The sequence below is a fragment of the Triturus cristatus genome, chromosome 6 (assembly GCF_964204655.1).
Source record: "Triturus cristatus chromosome 6, aTriCri1.1, whole genome shotgun sequence".
NCBI lineage: Eukaryota > Metazoa > Chordata > Amphibia > Caudata > Salamandridae > Triturus > Triturus cristatus.
The window spans coordinates 1842535172-1842557147 of NC_140589.1; the positions used below are offsets into that span (position 1 = coordinate 1842535172).

Consider the following 21976-nt stretch of genomic DNA (forward strand, 5'->3'; position numbering starts at 1 on the left):
AGTTGTGACAAAATGCAGTATTGTTAATTAACATTTCTGTAGCTCACTATCTACCAAGGTGGCTGGATACAGCTACTATGTTTAGAGCAAGGTCACATCGAATCTGTTGCTATGTTAAGAGTAAAGTAGGCTGGTTTCTTCCTACATAAACTGGATGAGAGCCAAGAAGTTAGGATTTTCAATAGGCTGCTATCAATGAACACCAGTCGTCCTTGATAGTTTGCTTCGTCTGGGGGTCAAGTCGACCGGTGAGTCTTTTGATCGTGAAAGTACAGCAGGTTGCATTTAGAAAGCATGTTTGCTTGGAGCGTTCGACCTGTTCCCTGAAGTACAGGAGGTGTTTTGTTAGATATGTACTTAGTGGGTCTCCCTTGAAGACTTTTTTGACCTTCTGCTAAGTGGACCTCATGAGACAAGGGGTCAAAGCACTCCCAGGTCTTATATTTTCCTTTTAGTTCTCATTGTCTTGAAATTCATGCCCCTGAAGGGATCGGCCGCTGGATCATGAGCGATTGAAGACCTTCTCTTTTACTCATCATTACAGAAAAAGAAATTGTGGTTTGTTCGCTGGACACCACATGGTCAGTGGTGTAAGAAAAGGATTGTGCCTCAATCCTAAGGTGGTATTTTAGATTATGTTTCACTATGTGCCACAAAGATCCGGTAATTCTGTTGCAATCACCTGGAGAGACCGCAGACAATCCTGGAATACATTTGAAAACCTTATGACAAATCATGTCCTCTGCCGTATAACTGCTAGCGTCAACAGATTAATTTTGCAGCTCAGATATACATAAGACTTTGGGTCAGCATTGCACCCCCCCCCCCCTCCCCTCCCTTATCTACAAGCCTTTGATTGGGCAGAAGATGTTAGTCCATATACTAAGTAGTTCCTTTGCCCCTGTTGTGCCATTGGGTGGTGTCATGCTGCTCAAGCACTAGGGAGTATTAATAAACGTTTTCTCTCAAGCGAGATGGCCCCCTTGTCTTCCCCTTGGTGCGAGGGGTAGTATTTTTTTATCCTAGTCCTTTTCGATGTCTACTCCGTTTCTGAGCATGGCAGGCGGACCTTGACTACGGGACCACTGAACCACTATAATGCCTTATACTCCCTTACCTTAGGATGGGTGGGTAAGGAAAAAAGCTCCCTCCCTCAGGAAAGGGGAATGAGTTATGTACACATTTCCAATCTCAACATTGGGCAGGGTGGTGGTTTGAAACTTTTTATCCCCCTTTTCTACGTCAACAGTTTGGGTCTGAGGGGGACACAGTGTGGTAGCTATAAGCTGCCCAATATGGTTTTCCTCTACCCTCTCACTCTGTAACAAGACATGAAGTAATCCCTCCCTTATCTCCTCAGTGCTGCTAGACCAGGCCTGTGAGGGAGTAAATGAATCCCTCCCCTTGCCACTTTTGAGCACGGCAAAGGGAGACCGATTTGGCATCCATAGTCCCAGCCAGGTCGGGGTAGTGCGTTTGGAGGTGTGCCAATGTGAATTTGCGGTGAGCAGTATGCCTAAGAGAGTACATGGAAGGGGAGCCTAAATTGGTGCAGTTGGAGAGGTGTGCCTAGCCCCAGGCTCTCCTGCACAATTGCTTTTTAGTTTGTGCTGTTTTTGGAGAGTGTGCTTGATGCTGAGGAGCCATTCTTTGGCTACGAGTCTTCCGGTGTCAAAACAGTCGTTGTCGGTGTGCAGTTTCTAAATGAGCTCTGAAGAGTCATCTGAAACCAGTGGTGAAATTAATCTGAGGTGGAGCCTGTTTCGTGGTACACTGTGGATGCCAGGAGACGTGTCACATTGAATCCCAAAGCAGTGATTCGAAGAAGAACAAATTGCCCAGCCACAGACCGCGGGAGTGTGCCAAGCATGTGGTTTAGTGCTCCCCATGCTGCAAACACGGTGCATGTTGCTCTCTTGTTGCGCCAAGTGAAAGCTTTTCTCCTGAAGGACACAATAGAAAAAGTGCCCATGCACCAAGAAGGTCAAGAGGTGTATTCATTCTAATCCTTGATCACCAAAAGGGGCAAATCACTCTCCCCAATCTTCAACCTCACCAGATATATTTGATGCAACCGCTTCAAAATGAAGCCTCTGCATGAGGCCAACCTGCCGTTGCAGATTGGAGAGTCATGCACGTGTATATGGAAGACTGACTGGACCTTTATATAGCTTACTCGTCGTTAATTGGCGAGCCCTTTGAGCCTTTCCATGTTCCAGTCCTGGTCGCTATTGATTCCCTTAGAGTCCGTAAACGTCAAAGTCTTTCAATTGAAGAGCCTTTGATACAAGTACTCAAGGACAGAGCAGTGTTGGTGTAAATCAGTCTCTTGACTTACCATATTTTCCCCAAAGCCTCAGTCTTCTGCCGAGAGGGTTTTACATACTCTAGATGACCAAAGGGCCATCATGCACTATACGGACAAGTTCAATTAGGAAGACCATAGAAATTGTTGTTGTTTCTGGCCAACTGTCTAGTTATCCTGTCTCAAATGCAGGTCTAGCGAGATTGATAGATAAGTGCAATAAGTAACGTTATGCTATAGGCAAGCGTACACTACACACCACTCTTACAATACATTCCACGTGCAAGGATGGGAGAACAATAGCGTTAATATGGAACATCCCATTCGCTGCCAAACCTAAAGCTGCCTCTTGGTCTTCTGAACGCACATTCACTGAACACTCTTTGCATACATGCATGTCTGGATGGACTAACTGTGCTTAAAAGTGTATTCCACTCTTCTTTCGCCTTTACTGGCATTGTCACCGCTTTAGGGATCTGGCCACTGCTTTTTAGTCCATGCAGACTAAACTTGCTAGTTGTTTTTAAGTCACTAGATCTGTTGTGAGCTCCATCCCTCTTCTCCCAAAGCACCAGGACAAACACTCAGGCCAAAATATTTTTCCCCCCTTTCTGCTTTGGGTGTTAGATTACAATCCCTGGTACTGACTGTGTATCTTCGGCTCCGGTGCCAGCCATCAGGACTTCAACCCCAGCAAAGGTAAACAATCCTACAGACCATGCCTATGTTCAGTGCTAGCAATTAAAATCTTTGATTCTAGAAACAATGGATCTTTGCTGGACCGTGACTGAGAAGGCTCACGGAGTGGCATTGAGACTGGCCCTTTGAGCAATTGGGTCATATTTGGGGTATGACTTTAGGTGGGGTGGAGGGCGATGGAGTTACCAAGAGAACAACCTTCTAATTCTGCCAAATTCTCCTGAGCTGATCAACTTAGGATGTGCAACGTTTGTTTGTCAGCTTAACACAATGAAGCTGTGTGCAGTGTTTAGATGCAAAAAGACCATCTGGCACTGATGTGAGTGTCCCTGGGCACACCATAAAATGCAGCAGCAAGGGTCGCTGGAGACACCGCATCTGTTTGAGCGGAAGGGAAAGAGGCAAACCCATCGGGCCTTCAGCTGGCAGAAGGGGGAACATGGCCCAGCGGTCTGATCTTCCGATGCCTCTGAGTTGGAGTTCGAGGAACCGGAGCTTGTGGAATGCAGAGCACCGGTCCCTGGATAAAGACCACAGCCCTTGTTCCACTTCCTGCCTCACATGAGTCAACCCTGTGGTGTTCGAGCCTCAATGCCTACTAGTCGAGGTTGAGTACCACTCCCTTTAGAGTCTGGCATCGAGCCCCGAGCCTTGCCTAAAAAGGCACCGACCCTTGTTTTCTGCTCTCATGTTTGACACCTCTCGACCCCCTAGAGGCTGCCTTGGCCCCAATCAAGCCTCCAGTTAGGGGCCATTGCACAGCGACCCCCATACAAGCTGCCTGGGCCTAGGAGACCTTGTAAAACGTATATCTGAGTCATAGTCTAGATGTACACTCGGACTTGTCCCTAGGTTGGCTCGGAAAAAAACCTTAACTTTGAGGTCTGAGAAGAGTAAGAAACTGTTGTCGTTCTCGGCATGCTTAAGACCTCGACAGAGAACTTAAAAGACCCAGGCCATGTTCCTTCTGACTCACTAGTGGTCCAATGGCACAGGAGATGTTCCTTACCCCGACAAGGAGAGTAAGAGGATGGAAACAGCTGGCAAGCTTGTGGCTTTTCGGGTGCACACAGAGTGGAGCATTGCTAGGTCGGTTGGACTGCTCGCCTGATATGACTGTCAATACTGCGAGGAGATGGAGGGGTTAGTCAAACACCTCCCAGAAGCCGATTGTCAGAGGGGGCCTGGAACTGGTGGCAAAAGTCAATATCATTTTGAACGCCAATTTCAGTTGTGCATGGATTCTGCTGATGCTGCCAAATGAACCGCGGCATCCTGCATAGGTGTCAGGCTGGTTTGAGTGCCTCCGGCTTCAGACCAGAGGTGCATCTGCATCTCCTAAACATATTCTTCGATGGTGAGCGTCTGTTCGGCCCTCAGGTCGATTCGATTTCTAGAAAAGATGAAGAATGGCATGGAGAACGGCAAACACGATGGGCTCATTGCGGACCTTAACATCTAGGTCTACCTTAGGCATACAGCAGTCCAGAGTGAAGACCTCCGTGCTGCCTCAGAGTGAAAGGAAGCTCCAGTTACAGCCCAGTCAACCAAATCTTAAGGCAAGGGTGGAAACCGTGGTCATCCTGGAGGTAAAGGGAGAGGGGCCTCCAGCAGTGATTCCCCCGACCACTCAACACCTTTTTGTGGGAAGACGGAGTGCTAAAGAGTTGAAACATATTGAGTAGTGGCTCTTTCATTGTGTCTTTGGATCTGCTACTCGTAGTCCAAGGTTGCAGCTTCTGCCTGTGATCAGATGAGCAAATGGAAGGCGACGGGGCGCGCTCGAAGCTGGATCACGCAGGCAGCAACGGTGGTGATCTCCAGCTCAGTCTGCAAAATACTGACGCGGTTTGGACAGTTACCCAAAGAATGTCTGATGCTCCTTTCACTCCGAGGCGACTTTGAGAACTTCGTATCCTAGCGCAGGTTAAGCGATGATGAACTGGATGCCACCCAAACTGTGCAGGCGTACATCGGCAGACGAGAGAGACTGCTTGGCGGCTCCCATGGACGGGTATTCAGCAGTGGGCATTAATTGTGTGGAAGATTTCCTTCCAAGGAGCATTTCTCAATCATTCAAGAGTTTGAGTGTCATCTGCCGTGGCATTGCCTTCATCTGACTTTGGTCAACGCTCCTGGTCTCAGACAGCCTCTGATGCTGCTCCAGAACTGCTCTGGTACGAGAGAAGTGGGCGGCAGCGTATTAGACCGATGGCTCATACCTCAGACTGCAATTCCAGATTAATTAGGGCAACTACACTTTAGCCTCTTCCATATAGTAACATCGGGTTTGTTCATTCATTTACAAAACATTACGAAGGCGATGGAGCACCGTGCTTTATTCTTTTCATACATTCCCTCGGTGAATCCTTAACTTTGAGTAATGAGTTTATTTATGTACTTTGTTATGTGGAATCGAACTGTTCACTTCTCGGAATGTCAAACACGTTAAATCAATTGAAACAACTTACATCTTAAATGAGAGATTTGTGGACAAGAAGATTGTACCCTAGTTGCAGAACCAGACTGTGTTGCAGTCAAACTCTAACATTGCCTAAATGGTTTGATAACTGATCACCATGGGTTTTCAGTCCATGTGGGAAGAAGGGCCTAAACATACATCATTTGGGTGTATATGGTTAAGAAGTAGGTTTGAGTTTTTTCCTGAAATGAGCAAGCTCTGGGCTATGTGCAGAGTTACAGGGTTTTCTGTGCATTCACAGCTTACCTGTTGATGTGCCTGGTGATATTGTTGGTATCTTTGCTCAGAATGCTATTTGCTCACCTGTGTACACCTCCAGAACATGCATAATTAATTTCTAGTGTGGTTTGGAATCATGTGATCGGTTCCTAGTAATAGAATATTAATTAGAAAGAAAAGTTAACGTAGTAAGCTAAATGTGCCATAAAGAGTGTAAACCCGAACATTAAACTGGCTCGCATTTGAAATGTGCCAACTCGTTGTTATTCATGTAGGTCACAGAAAGGCTATGAAGCAAGCTTTTTCTAGCTAGAAGGGAACTTGATATTACTGAAATGTGCACAACGTGATTTAGAAGCTTGACCCTTGAATGACATGCTTGGAGATGTTGTCATAACTGCTGACTAATTCAATTTAACAAAATGTATTACTTTATTAAGCAACAATTTGTTCTGGAATGTCATGACCTTCCTATTTCCTTCTGTTTCCTCTAATGTTTGAATAGTACAACTTGTGCATTGAAACAGTGTTTGATTCGTAGTGTAAAGAATGCATTGCCGAGCAGGGATTCTGCCTCTTAGTTAGTAGCTCATTGTTCTCTCAGTGAAACAAGGAAAGAAATAGGTTCATTGATGTTTAGGGGCTTTGGGAACTATGCCCAATTTGCTCCTTGACTCCGAATATGCATTCCAATGCCCATCACTGAGAAGGAGGATTTAGCGCAGAAGCGAGGGATTAACCCTGACTGATGACAGAATTAAAGTTAGTCGTATATATATTTTTGGGCCCAGTCCGCGCTATCACTAGCATTGTGGATTACGCTGGAGGAGGGCTGAATGTGACTTGATCTGAATGGCGCGCCCGTTTAGGGAATGAGGTATCTTGAGCAGATACTCTTGATGGAGTACTTCCATTTTAGTGGAGGCTAGCCGATTCCTGGCATAAGTACCAGGGTGCTGAAGCACGTCAATAGCTGCTCCTAGGGAGTTGTGCATGGGATTAAGTAAAGTTCTTGCTATATTTCATATTTTACTACATTTCAGCTTTTATTTGTGTGATATGTAGCGTAACAATACCTGTGTTTAGATGTGTATATGGCTGGTCTTACTTCAGCCTGGAAGGTCCACTTGTTCCAGATTGGCATCTTCTGAAAGCTCTTTCTTTCCCCAGGCCCTTGCTGCCAAGTTGGATCTGCCAGATGATTTGGTGGGATACTTCAAATTGTTCCTCGTCCGAGACGGGAAGGACGGCTCGTTTTCCTGTAAGTGACTGCACATTTATTGTTGTGAAAGATGTTTGCAAGTAAACATGTTTCCTGAAACCCATTCTGAGTTTGGTGATGTCCTGTCCGCAGGCCATGGGAACTCCCTTCCTTCCCTTCCATTGTTTTTTCATCATCACTCCTAATGGCTCCCAGCTGGAAAATCTAAACTAATTCATTATAACAACTTGTTACCGATGACGTTTTCCCATTTACGCATTTAGTCCGATTAGCTCTCGAGCCCCTGTTATGTCTGGCTCCATATAGATGACTTAAGCTGTCCTTTGTTTACACAGCATTGAACTGCGATTCACTTTGCGTGCATGCTGTTGGAAGCAGATGCCGCTCTTCAGTGTAGCAGGTCATGTTTGATGCACAAGGCGGATTGAATTCACCGGAGACTAGTAAATATTCTTATGAAATTGCAGCCTTTCTTGTAGGAAATGCAAAAGGATTTGAGGGTCCAACCTCTGAAACATGCAAAGACTTGTATGAGTGTCCTTCATTCTTTGAGACCTATATTTTAATTGGTTTTAATCAATTGGATTGCAACTCTCATGCACATGAGCACACCCACACAAGGGCTATCTGCACCAATGATCATAGGTGCTGTACGGAGTTCTTGAGGGTCAAGAGGGGAGAAATGGGTCTGATTTTGAGTAACTCCCCGCACCACCACCAATACCACCCTCCTCCAAAGTTCTCCTCAGACTACCAATATAGCTACATTTTACAAGTATATGTGATTCTTTGCAGCAGCAGTATTGAACATGCCAGTTCTCCATCTACCAGTGAAAAACGTTCACACTTCGGGCCCCATGATTGCCTGTCGTCCCTCAAAATCTGATATGCTGCTATTCTACTGACAGTGTCTGGGCACTTCAAACTGTAGCTGTGCACTCTTCCAGCTGTCCAGCGAAGCACTGACTAACCTTGGAAATAGAATGATTGCTTTCTCCCCTTACACTTGGAACATTTTCCACTCCAGTGAAGCACTTGTTCCCTTTGAATTATTGTGTGACTAACATCTTAAATAGGAGCAGCCGTACCATGTTATAAAGAGGTTCTTTAATCTCATTACATCAACCTGGATCCAGATCTGCGTTGCCTTTGCTTATAAGCACAATTGTAATTGTTAGGCCCCTTCCTTTCTGGGGAGAGATCTTTCAGATGGGGTGCAGCAGCATTTAATACATTTTATCAGGTCCCCCTTTTTTAGGTCTCGCCTGACCCAGTGCATGCGCTGGTCTGGCGAGACTTTTTGAGAGGGCTCCAAAACGTGCTACCAGGCCAGCCTAGAGCTACAGTGCATGTGCGCGGGCGCGCGCCGCGCTTTACCGCAATTACTTTCACTTTTGCGGCCGCTTTGATGTTTGATCGCGATCACTTTCACTTTCGCGCCGCTTGGCATAGCCAATACGTCTCGCTTTTGAAACCTTACAAGTATTTAGTTATGCAACTGTTGCATGGCTAAACACTTATAAGGTCCCAAAGTCGAGACCTATTGGCTATGCCAATGCTTGTTTAACAATATCACTGATGCACAATTTTTTTGTATACTATTTTTGACACAATTCATACTAATTTCTCAGTTGTGTGAGAAATGACATCAGTTTGAGTTTGGAAGCAATATTCAGTAGTTTTCACTCTGGTAATACAGCATAGTGTGGGGAAAAAAAAGGAGCATCATTAAACCAAGACTTCCACCCCTGTGAAGCACGCGCCTCTCCTCCAGGGTAAGAGGTTGGAGTTGTGTATGAGATCTCCATCAGTATTACTAACATTTGTTTTCCTGTACACGTAGAGCAGCTGATTCATGGCTGTGTCCCCAGTACACATCAGTGAAACATTCTTAAGGATCTTGGTCTGGGAAGGCACGTTCCCCTTTCACATATCTTAAAACCGGCTACCAAATAGCCAAAAGGTTGTCCCAATCCTTGGGTATGTGCGTTGACAGTCTGTCTACAGCTGTTGTGTTGCAAGTTCCACTGCGCTACGCATGCCAAGTCGGGCTCCATTGCCTGACTGTTGGTAAGAGTTGATGGAGCTGTGTCATGGTCACTCGGTTAACCTCCTCCATTCCTATTTGATGTTAGCCAAATATTTTGATGACTGCGTACACTGCTATTGGAAATCTGACTATGTCCTTCATAGCGACCAGCACCTCGTTGTGATTAGAGGGCATGCCCACAATATGTGAAGAGCTGTGCGCAAACCCCACCTCTCACCTCCCTATACATAAAACAACTCAGTCATCTCTGGGAAACATCTTGTGGAATTTGTCTGGAGTAAGATACCACACTGTCGTAATCTTCAAGGCAGATTCCTGATGTTGGATTGAATTGCTATTTTTGTAAGTGATTTTCTACAGAGGTTCCCGCCTTTCCAGTGGCTTTGCTTCACCCAGGTCTCTTTGCTATTTAGACATCTATACTTCTTTATTTCCTCTCTGGGGAGTTGCGAAATGTATAGAGGCCAGAGACCCACACTTTGTTACCCTGATGTGATATCAAAAGTTTCTCCTCTCGAGTGAGCAGCCGAATGTCTTACTTTATGAATTCCGACTGTAGCACCCAATGGCAGATCTGTGGATGGTGAAAACGTTTGGACAGTGACAGTCCTTATGTGCTTTTGTGGTCTTCAAAGGTTCTCTTTTGCTCATTCTTAAGTATGTCTGACTGCATCGAACAAGCGCCCTCATCTGTGGCGTGCTAAGTTCCCTCAAGTAGGCATAGACTGTGTGTTGTCACGTATGGTTGCCAGCAGAGATGGAAAGGACGTAATTACTTGCCTGTCTTATTTTTTTCCAAACATCTAATAGTTTGCTGGTTGTTTGACTGTAGTAAACATTTTGAAGTCTATATTTTAATGGCAACCATAGGGATCTCCTTGACCACTCATGCGTACATGAAGTAGAACCACTTTGTAATAATAAGGAATGTATAGGGGGAGCCTTTTCCGCTCTTTATTTTTTGCAGCTCTTCATTTCGTTTGCCTCACAAAGTTGAAGGATCATTGGAGGTGATCTAATGTTCTCTTTTCCGTTTAAGCTTGTGTAAGAATTGTATTCATCTTGATCGCCGCTGTGCGGCTCTTCAGTGTATGTCTGTGCCACCTTACTGTATGATACAATGTGATGTAACATTGTTTATTTTATGTATGTTCAGGCCACATAGAGCCTTATGTATTATGGCAAAGTTGTTTTTCTTGTCTACAACAAAAAACGTATGTAGAGAAAATCAAATATAAAGACAAAGTATAAATAAATGTAGGTCTTTTCAGATTAAATTGTTGAAACATTTACTTTTTAGTATGAACCGTAGTGCTCGAGAGTGGCGCGCATTGTGTTCTGTACAGGATCTGTGCGCATTATCAGGTTACACATTCCTGTGTGCCATGCCTGCAACCCACTGCCTATGGTATAGGTAAGACACCCCTCTAGCTGGGTGCACTATACTGCTGCTGAGGGTACAGTTGCATGAGCACTGTACCCCTACAGTGTCTAAGGCCATTCTTTGACATTGTAAGTGCAGTAAAGCCATAAAGAGTATATGGTCTGGGAGTTTGTCATCACAAACTCCACAGCACCATAATAGCTTTACTGAATTTTGGGAAGTTTGGTAGCAAACATCGCAGCATAATAAACCCACACTGATACCGGTGTGGGATTTATTATACAATGCACTCAGAGGGCATCTTAGAGATGCCCCCTAAAAACGACCAGCCTCTGGTGGGCTCCCTGACTGGTAAACACCAGCCTGCCACCACAAGACATGTTTCTGGACCCCTGGGGTGGAAGCCATTGCTCCCTGAGCCCAGAAACAAAGCCTTTCCTGTGCGGAGGTGTTCACACCTTCCCCAGGTCAGGAAGAGCAATCTGTGGCAGGGGAGCTTCAAAGGCCTGGCAGCCTTTGTAATGCGAACCGCAGCCTCTCCTGCTACTGTCTCCCCTACTTTTCGGCGGTAAGACAGGCAGGAAAAAGTAGAACAGCCCAGGTGTGCCCACCTCTGCCTACCCCACCCCTCAGGTGGGGGAGGCGAGGTGAAGCCCACTCTTCAGTGCCTGCCATCTTGCAGATGGCAGGCACTCTCCAATCAGGATTAGGGATTGTCTTCACTCCCCCATGTGGGGTGAACACACCAAGGGTGTAGTCCTCCTAAGGTCAGTAGCCCACTGACCTCGAGACCCCTAAAAAACGCCCCCTAAGTACAGTATTCAGGGGCCAGCCATGAACCAAGAAGGCAGATTCCCGCAAGTACGAATAAGGACAAAAGACGACATCCAGCAGAGGACACTGCAGAGTTGAACTGACTTGGCCCCAGCCCTACCAGCCGTACTGCAGTTTCCAGAGATCTTGAGCCAAAAGTCGCCTTGTCCTGCAGCCAGTGACCTCCAGAATCCCTGGAAGGACTGACTGCCTTCCGCAAAGACTGGATCTCCTGTGAACAGCAGCTCTGTTCAAAAGAAACAGCCAAGTAAAACTCCGAGCCTGCTGCGGACAAAAAACCCGACGCCTAGAACCACCACTGCAACCGATGCCTACGGCCCAAATCAGAGTGGCCTACCGGTCCCAGCAAGGTCCCCCAGCGCTCCAGAGTTCGAGTCCACTGTGGGTTGACCCCTCCAGGACTCCCCAACGTCGCCTGCAGCCTCTGCACGGAGACCACCTCCTCCAACCGCAGGTGGCCCGATAAGGTGAAATTCGACCTCAAAAGACACCCCTGCATCCAGCCGCCCTGCATCCTGGAGAAGAGGACCTGAGATGCACCTACGTCCCCAAGCCTTCCAACTTACCTGCCAAGCTGTTGGTTCCTCCCAGAAAACTTCCTGGACCGAGCCTGCAGCCAAAATCAGGAACTCCCATTGAAAACAACAGTTCACCTGATGCCAAATCAGCATGCTGCACCCGGCCACACCTGTGCCGCTGTGAGTGCACCTTGTGTGCTAACTCGAATCCCCCTTTGCCCTGAGCTACACCCTAGGAGCTTTGCTCCCCCAACCTTGTGGCCTGCTCGTGAGCAGCCACCAACCGGAGGCCCCCTATCCCCTTTGGATAGCATTGGGCCTCAGTACTCTGCACCTGGCCGCCCACGTGTCGGTGAGGGTGCTTTGACAGTGCATCCTTGACCCTGGGGGAACCCTTGTTCTAACCCCAGAAAACCAGTACTTACTGATAAGTTGATATCATTGTTTTCTCCTATAGGACTGCATTGACTGCTTTCTTGTGAAAATTGTTCTAAGTGTGGAGTTGGTTTGAATGAAACTGCCTACATACAAAAACTGGTTTACTTACCTTTTGTCTAGGAAATGTCCCAGTGTCATATCTAGGCATATTACACTGAGTAGAAAAAGTAATCTGATAAGTAACATACAAAGTAATGTCAGTAGTAACTGAAAAGTGATTCCAAATGTTTCATGAACAAGTGACTTACCTGTAACCAATCTAATTAAATTCAACTGCATTCAAACTGTATTTAACTGCATTATTCTTGCAAAGTACTATTACTCTTACCTGTACCAGGCCTGACTTGGTTCTAGAAAATAAAATAAAACTAAATAATTTTTTTATACAAACAGTTCAGTCTTTGAGTGTGTGACATCATTTCTCTCCTAAGTGTGTACAATAAATGCTTACCACTACCCTCTGATAAAGCCTTACTGCTTTCGCACACTACCGCAAATAGAGAGTAAGGTGCTATCTACTTTTACCTCCGACTACCTTTGGGGTTCCACTGGACTCTGTGCACACTATACCTTACTTTGGAAGCCAGCTTCCTACATTTAGTACTTCTGATGCAGGTCCAATCATCAAACCCACCTCTTACTAAGGAGCGACAGCTTTACGAATAACTCCCAATGTGAGGAATCTGCGGTGAGAACTATACTTTGGAAAGTTTCTCTTTGGTGGATTCTTGTTAGACCTGCAGATTCCTCGCCATCTCCCTGTTCTGTTGCGTGGACGTTTTGGAAAATTAATCAGATCCCAAGTTAGATGTTGTTCACTCCCTGTGTCACCTCAGTTGGTTTCAGCCCACTCTCTCTCTGCTTCTGGGGGCATGGAGAAAAGACAGGATAGTGACTTCAGTGCGTGGGGGAGATGCCTTTGTGTCTCCAGTGCGGAGCTGGGTCTCAGTGGAGTCTGATAGTGCCACCTTCATTCCCGTGAGAGCTGTGAAGACCTTCTCCATATGGATGGGACAGGAGAGGACCGGAAAAGGTCAGGTTAGAGTATCAACCTGAAAGAGCATTGCAAAAAGTAAGTAACTTATTAAATTCTCAGAGTGGCCTTAAAAGGTCTCGTGTCAGCAGCCCCGAGAGACAACAATGTGTTTGGCATCAATGGGCTGTAGGCTAGAGGCATCAGATTTTTAATCTGAGCCTTGTTTAGTCTGTGGGATGCCAGAGCGAGAAGTTGTCGGTCTGCTTCAGACGCAAGCTGAGACAGACATCCTGATTCTGTACTCTGTAACACTTGTAACAACATCTTGTGAAGCGGTCCTGCAAGAATCGCCTGTGAGTACTCCATTTTGGAATTAATCACTTCAAGCACAAGATTAGTCCTTTCACAAGTAACCTGCCTTGGAAGATGCGCAGGTGGTGGCGTTGGCTATCTGTGGGTTCAGAGCTACAGTGGTGTTGAAAAGAACTACATGGTCGCATACTTTGGCGGACTTGTAGAGAGTGGCCAATCAAAAGAAAATAGGGGTGTTTGTAGACTGTGATGGGACTATGATGTCTCTAACGTGGTCTCATGGTAGCTACACATGCTTTAGAAGATCTACCGTTACTTTAAAGAAGCTGGTGTCCGAAAGATAAAGAATGAGTAGGGTTAAACTTTCGGTGTAATTCAATATATATTTACACATTAAAAAATGAACATTGTCAATTTGAAAAGAAAGACTGCATATTTTGTCTTGCACATATTTACGGTCTACTGCATGATGTGTAAATGAAGGATTCACTTTCCCCGTGTAAATCCGGTGACCTGAGCAACTGAATTCAATGATCAGTATTGATCATGGAAGAAACCCATAAATCTACTGCACGCAAGAGTATTGCACCCTTGTTCTGAGTTCCTGTTGGCCATCTAATGGAATCTGCGATAATTACAGGTGTTCCCTCCTCCCCCCCCCCCGCCCCCCTTTTAAACCCCCTCTAAACTGGAATTTTGGGGAGAGAAACGCTCTCATTCCCAATGTATTTGTTAAAAAAACTATACCCCACACTTCAAAGCAGTGTGGGAAATAGTTTGTTAAAAATGATAGATTGCAGAAGATCTCTCAGGTATGTTATTACCTAGAATAAAGGAGCAACAAGTTGCCATTAGCAGCAGCGACAACAATCGCATTACAACTCTGGCCTGCTTGCGGGACAGAATTGAATTCTCATCTAGCATAGACTCAACCCACCTAGCCATCGTGCTAGGATACAACACTGCAAAGCCACACGATTTGCAACTATGCGCTATACCTATGTCAATGACATTATGAAGTGGCCATGAAAAGAAAATCGGCTTAACCAGTCCGGTTTTGAAAATCAAAAACTCTGTATGCAAGAAACTTTCTTTTTAGAAGTTACTCATGCTACTTGTAACATGTATCACTTCAATTCAATTCAAAAACTTTATTCGATCATTGATTAATAATCATAAAAGTACATACGTACATAAACATTAAAACATGAGGATATAGCAGGTTTTAAGTTAATCACATATCGGAAAAAAGAGTGCTTTTCCTCAGACGTATCGATTTTAAAATATATACAGCAGTAAAAAAACAGATGTCCTGTGAATTAAGTCCAAATAAAAGCCCCATGGCCGAAACCATATTGAATACATTATATTTTTTAAAAAGCGGTTTCAGATATACTTTTCGAAGGTGGAGATAAAGAGGGCATAACAATAAAAAATGCTCCGTACTTTGCTTTGTGGTCCCATCACACGGACAGGGGGCAGTAGTATAAGTCTTCATTACAGGGTACGCAACAAGCAAATGAACAATCCCCATCCGTAGTCTTGTCAATACATATTGGTGGGATCGAATAGTAACCATTTTAAGGTATCCGGAGAGCCCCATTTCTTCCTTAGTGTGTCTGCCATAAAAAACATGTGAGGAGAACAGAGCAGAAGCTGCGTTACGCCTCACCATGCTATTCCTCAGAAATTCATGTTTAATCTCACTCTTCGGGATATCTAAAACACAAGAAGGGTTATCACGCACCGTGAGATTAAAAACATCATTAAATGTTCGGGTAATATAGTTAAGCCAGGGGATGCGGGAACATTTGTCCATGTAAAGACAATCTAAAATAATCTTTCTTGTAAAACCAGTCTGTTCCTTGGCCCATATAGATCTCCATACTAACAGGGGTCTTAATCTGATCAAGTCAGATAGAAATTCTAGACCAACCTCCTGATGGATCAGCTTTGTTGAGGCAGAAGATGGTAAACACAGGAGTTTTTTGACAAATTTGTTTTCCTCAACCTGGAGCATGTTGTTATTACAATGGCCCCACACTCCTGAACCATATAGGGCCAGAGCAACACATTTATGGCGATATAAGTACAACATGTCTGGTATCCGTCTTGAGCCTAGCTTGGATGCAAACCTGAATATGCCAAAAGAACACTTGGCCATTTTGGCTCTCACATTGATCATTTCAGGTGTCCACATCCCCCCACTATTAAGTGATACCCAGATAACCGAATTTGTCCACCACTTTTATAGTTTGGTCCATAACTGTGAAGGACCTTAGGTTTTTAATTTTCTTCCCACAGGGCATTATAAAAGTTTTTGAATTATTAATTTTTAATTTTCTCCCATTAATAAAATCTGCAAATTTATTCATAAGTTTTTGCAACCCTAGAGGGGTTTGTGAGAGCAGAACCGCGTCATCCGCATAAAGCAGTATTGGGATGGACAGGCCGCCAGCAGTCGGTGCATCTGCACTGGTGGACCGTAGTTCCGACTCGATTGCATTAATAAAAAGGGAGAAAAGAAGAGGTGCAAGGACGCATCCCTGCCTAATTCCGGAACCTATTTTAACACTGGGTGTACACTCCCCCGATTGCCCGTATCGTATCTTAGCTGTCAGATTCCTATAAAGTTGGGCCAAGAAATAGATGATATCCTGTGGAGCTCCCATGTCCAACAAGGTTGACCACAGAAGACCATGGTCAACCAAGTCAAAGGCACTGGACAGGTCGGCAAAGCAAAGAAACAACGAGCCTTGTTTGGCCCGTGTATATTTGCATATAATAAGGTCTAAATTAATGCACTGTTCTATAGTGCCCAGCCCCTTTCGGAATCCGTACTGGGAATCCGCAAGGATCCCTTTATCTTCTACCCATTCCTCTAGGCGACTCAGTAATACCCTGCTCATAATTTTTAGAGAAGCAGTGAGAAGAGAAATCGGGCGGTAGTTTTTTGCCTCACCCCTCTCCCCTTTTTTATACACCGGAATAATGATTGATTCCCCCCAAGTCTGTGGGGCCGCAATCATTGCAGCGGCATTAAAAACCTGTATCACTTAATGTGCTGTGTACTTTATCACATCTATAGGCAGCTGGTGTAAACTAGATTTAAATAGGGTTTTTTAATGAAGCATTAAAATCTCAGGAGTAAATATTGTAAAATAGTATATATTTTAAAATTAAATGTACAGTGTACAATTTATAACATAACCACTCCCTAGCAATCTGCTTTCTAGCCAATAGTATCTGATAAAACTACGCTCTACTTTCTGTTCTCACCTCAGATTGTGGTTATGACTTTCTAAAGCTAGTATTCAGAAATCCTTTTGAAATGTTCATTTGATATGTTAAGTATTGATGCTACTGTTTGTGTATGTCACATGTCTGTCTGTCCTCTTTCGCGAAGCTTGTGATCCTCTAACCTGAAGGGGTCAAATGAGCGAATGTTCTTATTGATAGCATCACTACTCAGCCCCTGTGCCACCAGTATTGGGGATGCAGACTGTTCTAGAAGAGGAAGGGGTGTAGCGGTACCCTAGTTGCACTCCCTGGTCTGGGCAGGTGAGAGTTGGCAGCAGGGGATGTTGGATGTTAAGGTCAGCAGAGCACCTTACAATGATCACCAAATCACAGCAGCTAAAATAAACGACTACAGACCTGGATCAATCACTAGTCCCCAATGTCCTGAACATTGTTTATTAAGATTTCCACTCTCAGCCCTGCGTTTGAGCAAACGGGTTTGGCATGTGAAATGAACTGAGTCCTTGCACCGTGGGGTCTGAGACCCCACCCCAGAAGTTCTGTAGGTAGTCTCCAGATTCCGTATCGACCCCACTCGTGTGCTCGTCTATTTTTGGACACAGACCCCACTTCTGCACTGTCCATGAGAGCCACATAGAAAATGTTTTTGTCTTCAGCACCATAAACCCACAAGATTCCTGCCTTTCGTTGTTTGTTGGAAAAAAATGAAATCTAACAATTCAAAAAGATCTTTATTCTAATTACTTCTCCAGTACAGATGTCAAGGTATTGTCTTCTGTTGCCTTTTCCAGGAACACCTAGTACCCAGTCACAGACTCTGTTATCATTTCTCCTTCCTTTTAAATGCCTTATTTTGGGTCTGCAGTCCCGGCCTGTGCTTTCCCATCCTCAGCCATGTTGCTGCTGTCACAACCCACCTTCATCTTGGATGCCACTCCATTTGCTACTTTTCCCCCACAGTGTCATTTCAGATTTCATTTCGAATCTTATACCCTGACTCTTATGAGGGATCTCGTGCTCATCTTCCAGAGCACCTTTTTCGCCGTATCCTTCTCTGATGGCAGCTTGATTGTAGATGCTTCTCCACCTATTCCACGTAGCATGGCTGGTGCCATTCTAGCCCTCTCCTACTTGTTGCGTGCTGTGTTCTGGTGATTCTCATTAAGTCTTCTAAGTGTCGTTGTGTCTAGACCTCGCCTTTGATGGAATCACCTGCGCATTGTACCTATTGTCCCCACAGTGTTGTCTTCGAATGTGCGCCGTGAAGGAGTTTCTGCAAAGTTTTATTGTAATATAGGTCTGATCCCCAGGGATCATGTGAAGTACCTGCCCACGGCCAGCCTTACCCTGCATCCTATCACTATGCTTTGTAGGGTCTTTGATCATTGAACTGTGGGCAGTCGTATGCTACACATACTACCACACACTTGCACACAGCATCCTCTTCTATAACTGTCTCATTTTGCAGCTTTAGGTACCAGCAGGTTTTCTGAATCCTTCCCTGGATTCAAAACCAGGCATCTTTGAACTTTGTGTCAAGCCGGAATAATTCTGTTGTTCATTTTGTAATCCGTACCACAATCCCTAGTGACAAAAGATGTGTGTTAGTCACCTGTTGATGATGTAGTTTGTCAGAAAGCAAGTCTCTATCCAGTCTCCTAATATTTACTTTCCATCCCCTTTTTAGCTTGGACTCTTTCAGAGAACCTCACTTTATAAACTTAATATAGTAGACATATATATGGCGGTGAGAACTCTTGACTGAGTTTGTCCTCCTGCATTCAGTGGTCTGTACCCAGACGGAAGGGTATCCGAATGGCTCTTGACATGCCTTCTGCAGCTAAACAAAACATTTAGTTTTTTCAGTATTCCTAATTCATAAGAGTTGGTAATAATAGGCAGAACATGATACATCTGATATTTATTACTGATTAAATTTGTTCCTTTGTAAGGGCAGATAATGTAATATATCCACTTACTGCAAATGACATTTTCAGATATTTGTGTCTACAAAAGAATCCCTGTGCCTTTGCTCTAATCCTATTAAATCTGTCTCCCTTTCTTGGCTACAGTTGTAAGGAAGCTTCAAGAGTTTGAATTACCCTATGTCTCCGTAACTAGCCTCCGGAATCAAGAATACAAAATAATTCTACGGAAAAGGTGAGCACAGGTTGTACGTTACATTTCACGCAAGTCTGGAATAAAGAACTGCATGTGGACACGCTGACGTAGGCTTGCATGTTCATGTTTTTGTTCAATGTTATTCCTTGGTTTTTCGTTGATTCAGTGCTGAATGTTTTACCGTTGACGGTGTCTAATTGGTTGAGCCACTCCTGTGCCAAGGGGCTTGTGAGGGGAGAGATGAGGAGGCAATCAGTCTTCAAGGAGTTCAGTTTGAAGTAGTTCTGGACTAGCCAGCCTTTGACACTTGCTGACACTTTGTTGAGAATGATAAAGTCGCCAGAGAGGCTATTTTTAGGTATAGTTGAGTGTCATCCTCGTACATATGGTACGCCAAATATGAGTGATTGAGAATCTCGATCAGTAACTCCATGTAGCGTGGGAAGAGGGTGGAGCTTTGAGATACTCCCAACCTCAGCTAGGGTGGGTTAGATAAGAAAACCTCCAATTTGATTAGCCGTGCATGGTTATTTAGATAAGAGGACATCTGAGCACATTCTTGGAAACCCCATTCTCTGCGCAAGCGTTTTCGGTAGATTGATATTGTTGACTGTGTCTAAAGCAGAGGATAAACGAGGTTGAGAAGACAGTTGTTGTGCTGGTCCAAGATTTTGAGAGCATTGTCCATGGTGTGTAGGGTGGATGTCTCTGTTCGTTAGGCTGGACCGGATTGGCAGTTGTTGAGCAGATCATAGTTTTCAATTTGTTGACCGAGTTGGGTGATGGGTACTTTTTTCTAGGGCTGTTGCCAAAAAAGAGAGATTGGTTACTGGACAAAAGTTTAGTACTGCTGGATTAATGCTTGTGTTTTATCAGGCGAGTTGTCATTTGCACAATTTTCAGGCAGTCTCAGATTGTATCTTGGGTGAGAGATGCATTGACTCTCTTGGTCTTGAGAGGGTAAGAAAGGTGACTGAGATTTTTTGAGAGTCATGAGAGCATCCGTTCAATGAAGTGTGAGGTGGGTTTCAGTGCTTCTATGACCTTGCAGATGTCTGCTTCACTGAGACTTTTTTTAATTTGCTCCATGTAGCAATATTTTGGGCTTTATTGGATGGTTGGGACCTCTTACCAGCTTAGTGTGCATGTGCTCCTCTTTGGAGAGGGTAGGTAGTTCAGAGATGTATGGTTTGCATCAAGATCAGTGGCGTTAGACATTTCAAATTATCTTACCTTCTCCTCACAAAAGGTCTAACTTCTCACGTTTTGCAGGAGGTGTCACTGAGCGTGGTAGTAGTGTTAGGGCATGCTTGATGATTTTAAAGGGTTTGACTGGGCACTTTTTGGTGGTGTTAAGTTGGGATCTGAAGAATGAGGCTTTACCATTTCACATTCCTTTCTGGTAGGCGTTTCTTATATCTTGGTGTTGGCTTAGATGTATGGGGAATGGGTTTTGTCTCCATCTTCTCTCAGCTAGTCGGATATCCCTCATTTCCTTTGTTTTGGCTGCATCAGTGGTAGGTTACTTTCTTTTTCAGTATTTTGGCCCGAGGAGGAGCCACCTCGTCCATGATGTCGGTCATTGTCCGGCTGTAGTGCAAGGTCAGCGCTTGTATTTCCTGCATCTCACTAGAGGGTGTGAGGATCCTTTGGCTTAGTGAGGATAGTTCATGCTGTTTGACCTGTTTTATATCTTATCCAGCGGTTGGATCTGACACCATAGCCCTGGTCATCTTGTCTGTACGCGATGAAGTCAAAGAGGATTGGGTGATTGTCTGACCAGTCACTCTGTAGGGTGACTTCAATGCGTCATGATACTTACTTGGATGTAAGGAGGTCCAGGGTTGCCCCTTTCATGTGGGTCGCACCTGCACGCACGCGATTGTCATTAGTAAGGAAGATTGCTAGGATGGCAACTTGTGAATCCGAAAAATCGATCTAGTGTGGAGAATTCGGTCAGCTTTTTGGGGAAAAGCTGGTCTCCTCCTAGCGAGTGGTAGAAGAGGTGAAATTTTGTCCACAACTTGCCAGCTGAGAAGAGCTGAACTCTGAGGTATTAACAGGTAGGGAGGAGGTGTTTAGGGATGATCCTCGTGGTCAGGTTGTTTAAAGCAGAATTTAGTAGTGATTGGGCCATGTTTGTCAGAAATATGATGTCTAGTCCATTGTGGGTGATCGTCTCAGCGATGTCTGCAGCAAGTTTAGGTGCTGATCTACAATTTTGAAGCATGCATTTGAGGGCATCACCCAGTGGTTGAAGAGGGATCGAGGTGAGGTATGTGGGGTAATGTCCAAGTGCGTTCATGCGGGGTCTGCTACTATTGGTGTTGGCAGTGACCAGATGTTGTGTTGTGGCAGCTGAGGATCAGAGAGGAGTTGCTGTAGGACTGCAGAAGGGAGTCCGATTCCACTTCTGTGAGACGGCAGAGTGCTCTTTTGGGTCGTTAGGTGTTGGGTGCAAGTATAAAGAGCCATGGCTGAGTGGGAGATTACTTTCCTGAGATGAAGGCTACAAAGACGTCTAGCTATGTATGCATGTAGCGCTTGGTGGGTCTAGTCTCATTGAGACTGATTGCAATATCTTTTATCTCCTCTCTAAGCTTGCCAATTCGTTTTCTAGGTGGCATCGGACGGGGGGTGGAAGGGTATTGTATATAGATTATTGTATATAGATGATATGTGACTCACTGTAACTTCAAGAGTTGTTCAGGTTACCTGTTGAGCAGCCTGATGAAGAACGACAGTGATCACTCTGGGGTCAACGAGTTCTGAGGATCTGGCTGATGCCATGTAGGGCAAGTTGAAGAACATGGGGGTTAAGTCCAACCAGCCAGACCTTTCCAAAGAGGGATTGGGAAAAAGGGGAGCCAATTAAGTTGTGCTCCCAGTTGGATGTGGGCAGTTATGGTGATGGGTGCTGTCATTTGGAGTTGTGTGGGGAGTGACCCTGTGATGAGATGTGTCTAGGTGTAGAGGGGGCTGTGGTTTAGGATATTTTTAGGCGTGTGAGAAGGATAAGAGAGGCTAGTAGCCTGTCTGTTCAAGGGTGGAATATTATGCCCTATGGTGGGACAGTCATTGGTCTGAGTTAGTGGTAGTTTGTTAGCATAGGTGGGGGCTTGTGAGCTGATGTGTTTTGCTCTAGGAGGCAGTTG

The 21976-nt window shown here is 44.9% G+C and overlaps 1 protein-coding gene across 2 annotated transcripts in view; it reads left to right on the top strand.

The window, feature by feature from the left end:
- SNX17 (sorting nexin 17) overlaps positions 1-21976 on the top strand; it is a 199095-nt gene that overhangs the window by 141977 nt on the left and 35142 nt on the right. For both annotated transcript variants that reach the window (XM_085613293.1, XM_085613294.1), the window contains exons 6-7: positions 6876-6966; positions 18773-18860. In XM_085613293.1, the coding sequence (XP_085469419.1) occupies positions 6876-6966; positions 18773-18860 (179 nt within the window). The remainder of the gene's footprint in view (positions 1-6875; positions 6967-18772; positions 18861-21976) is intronic.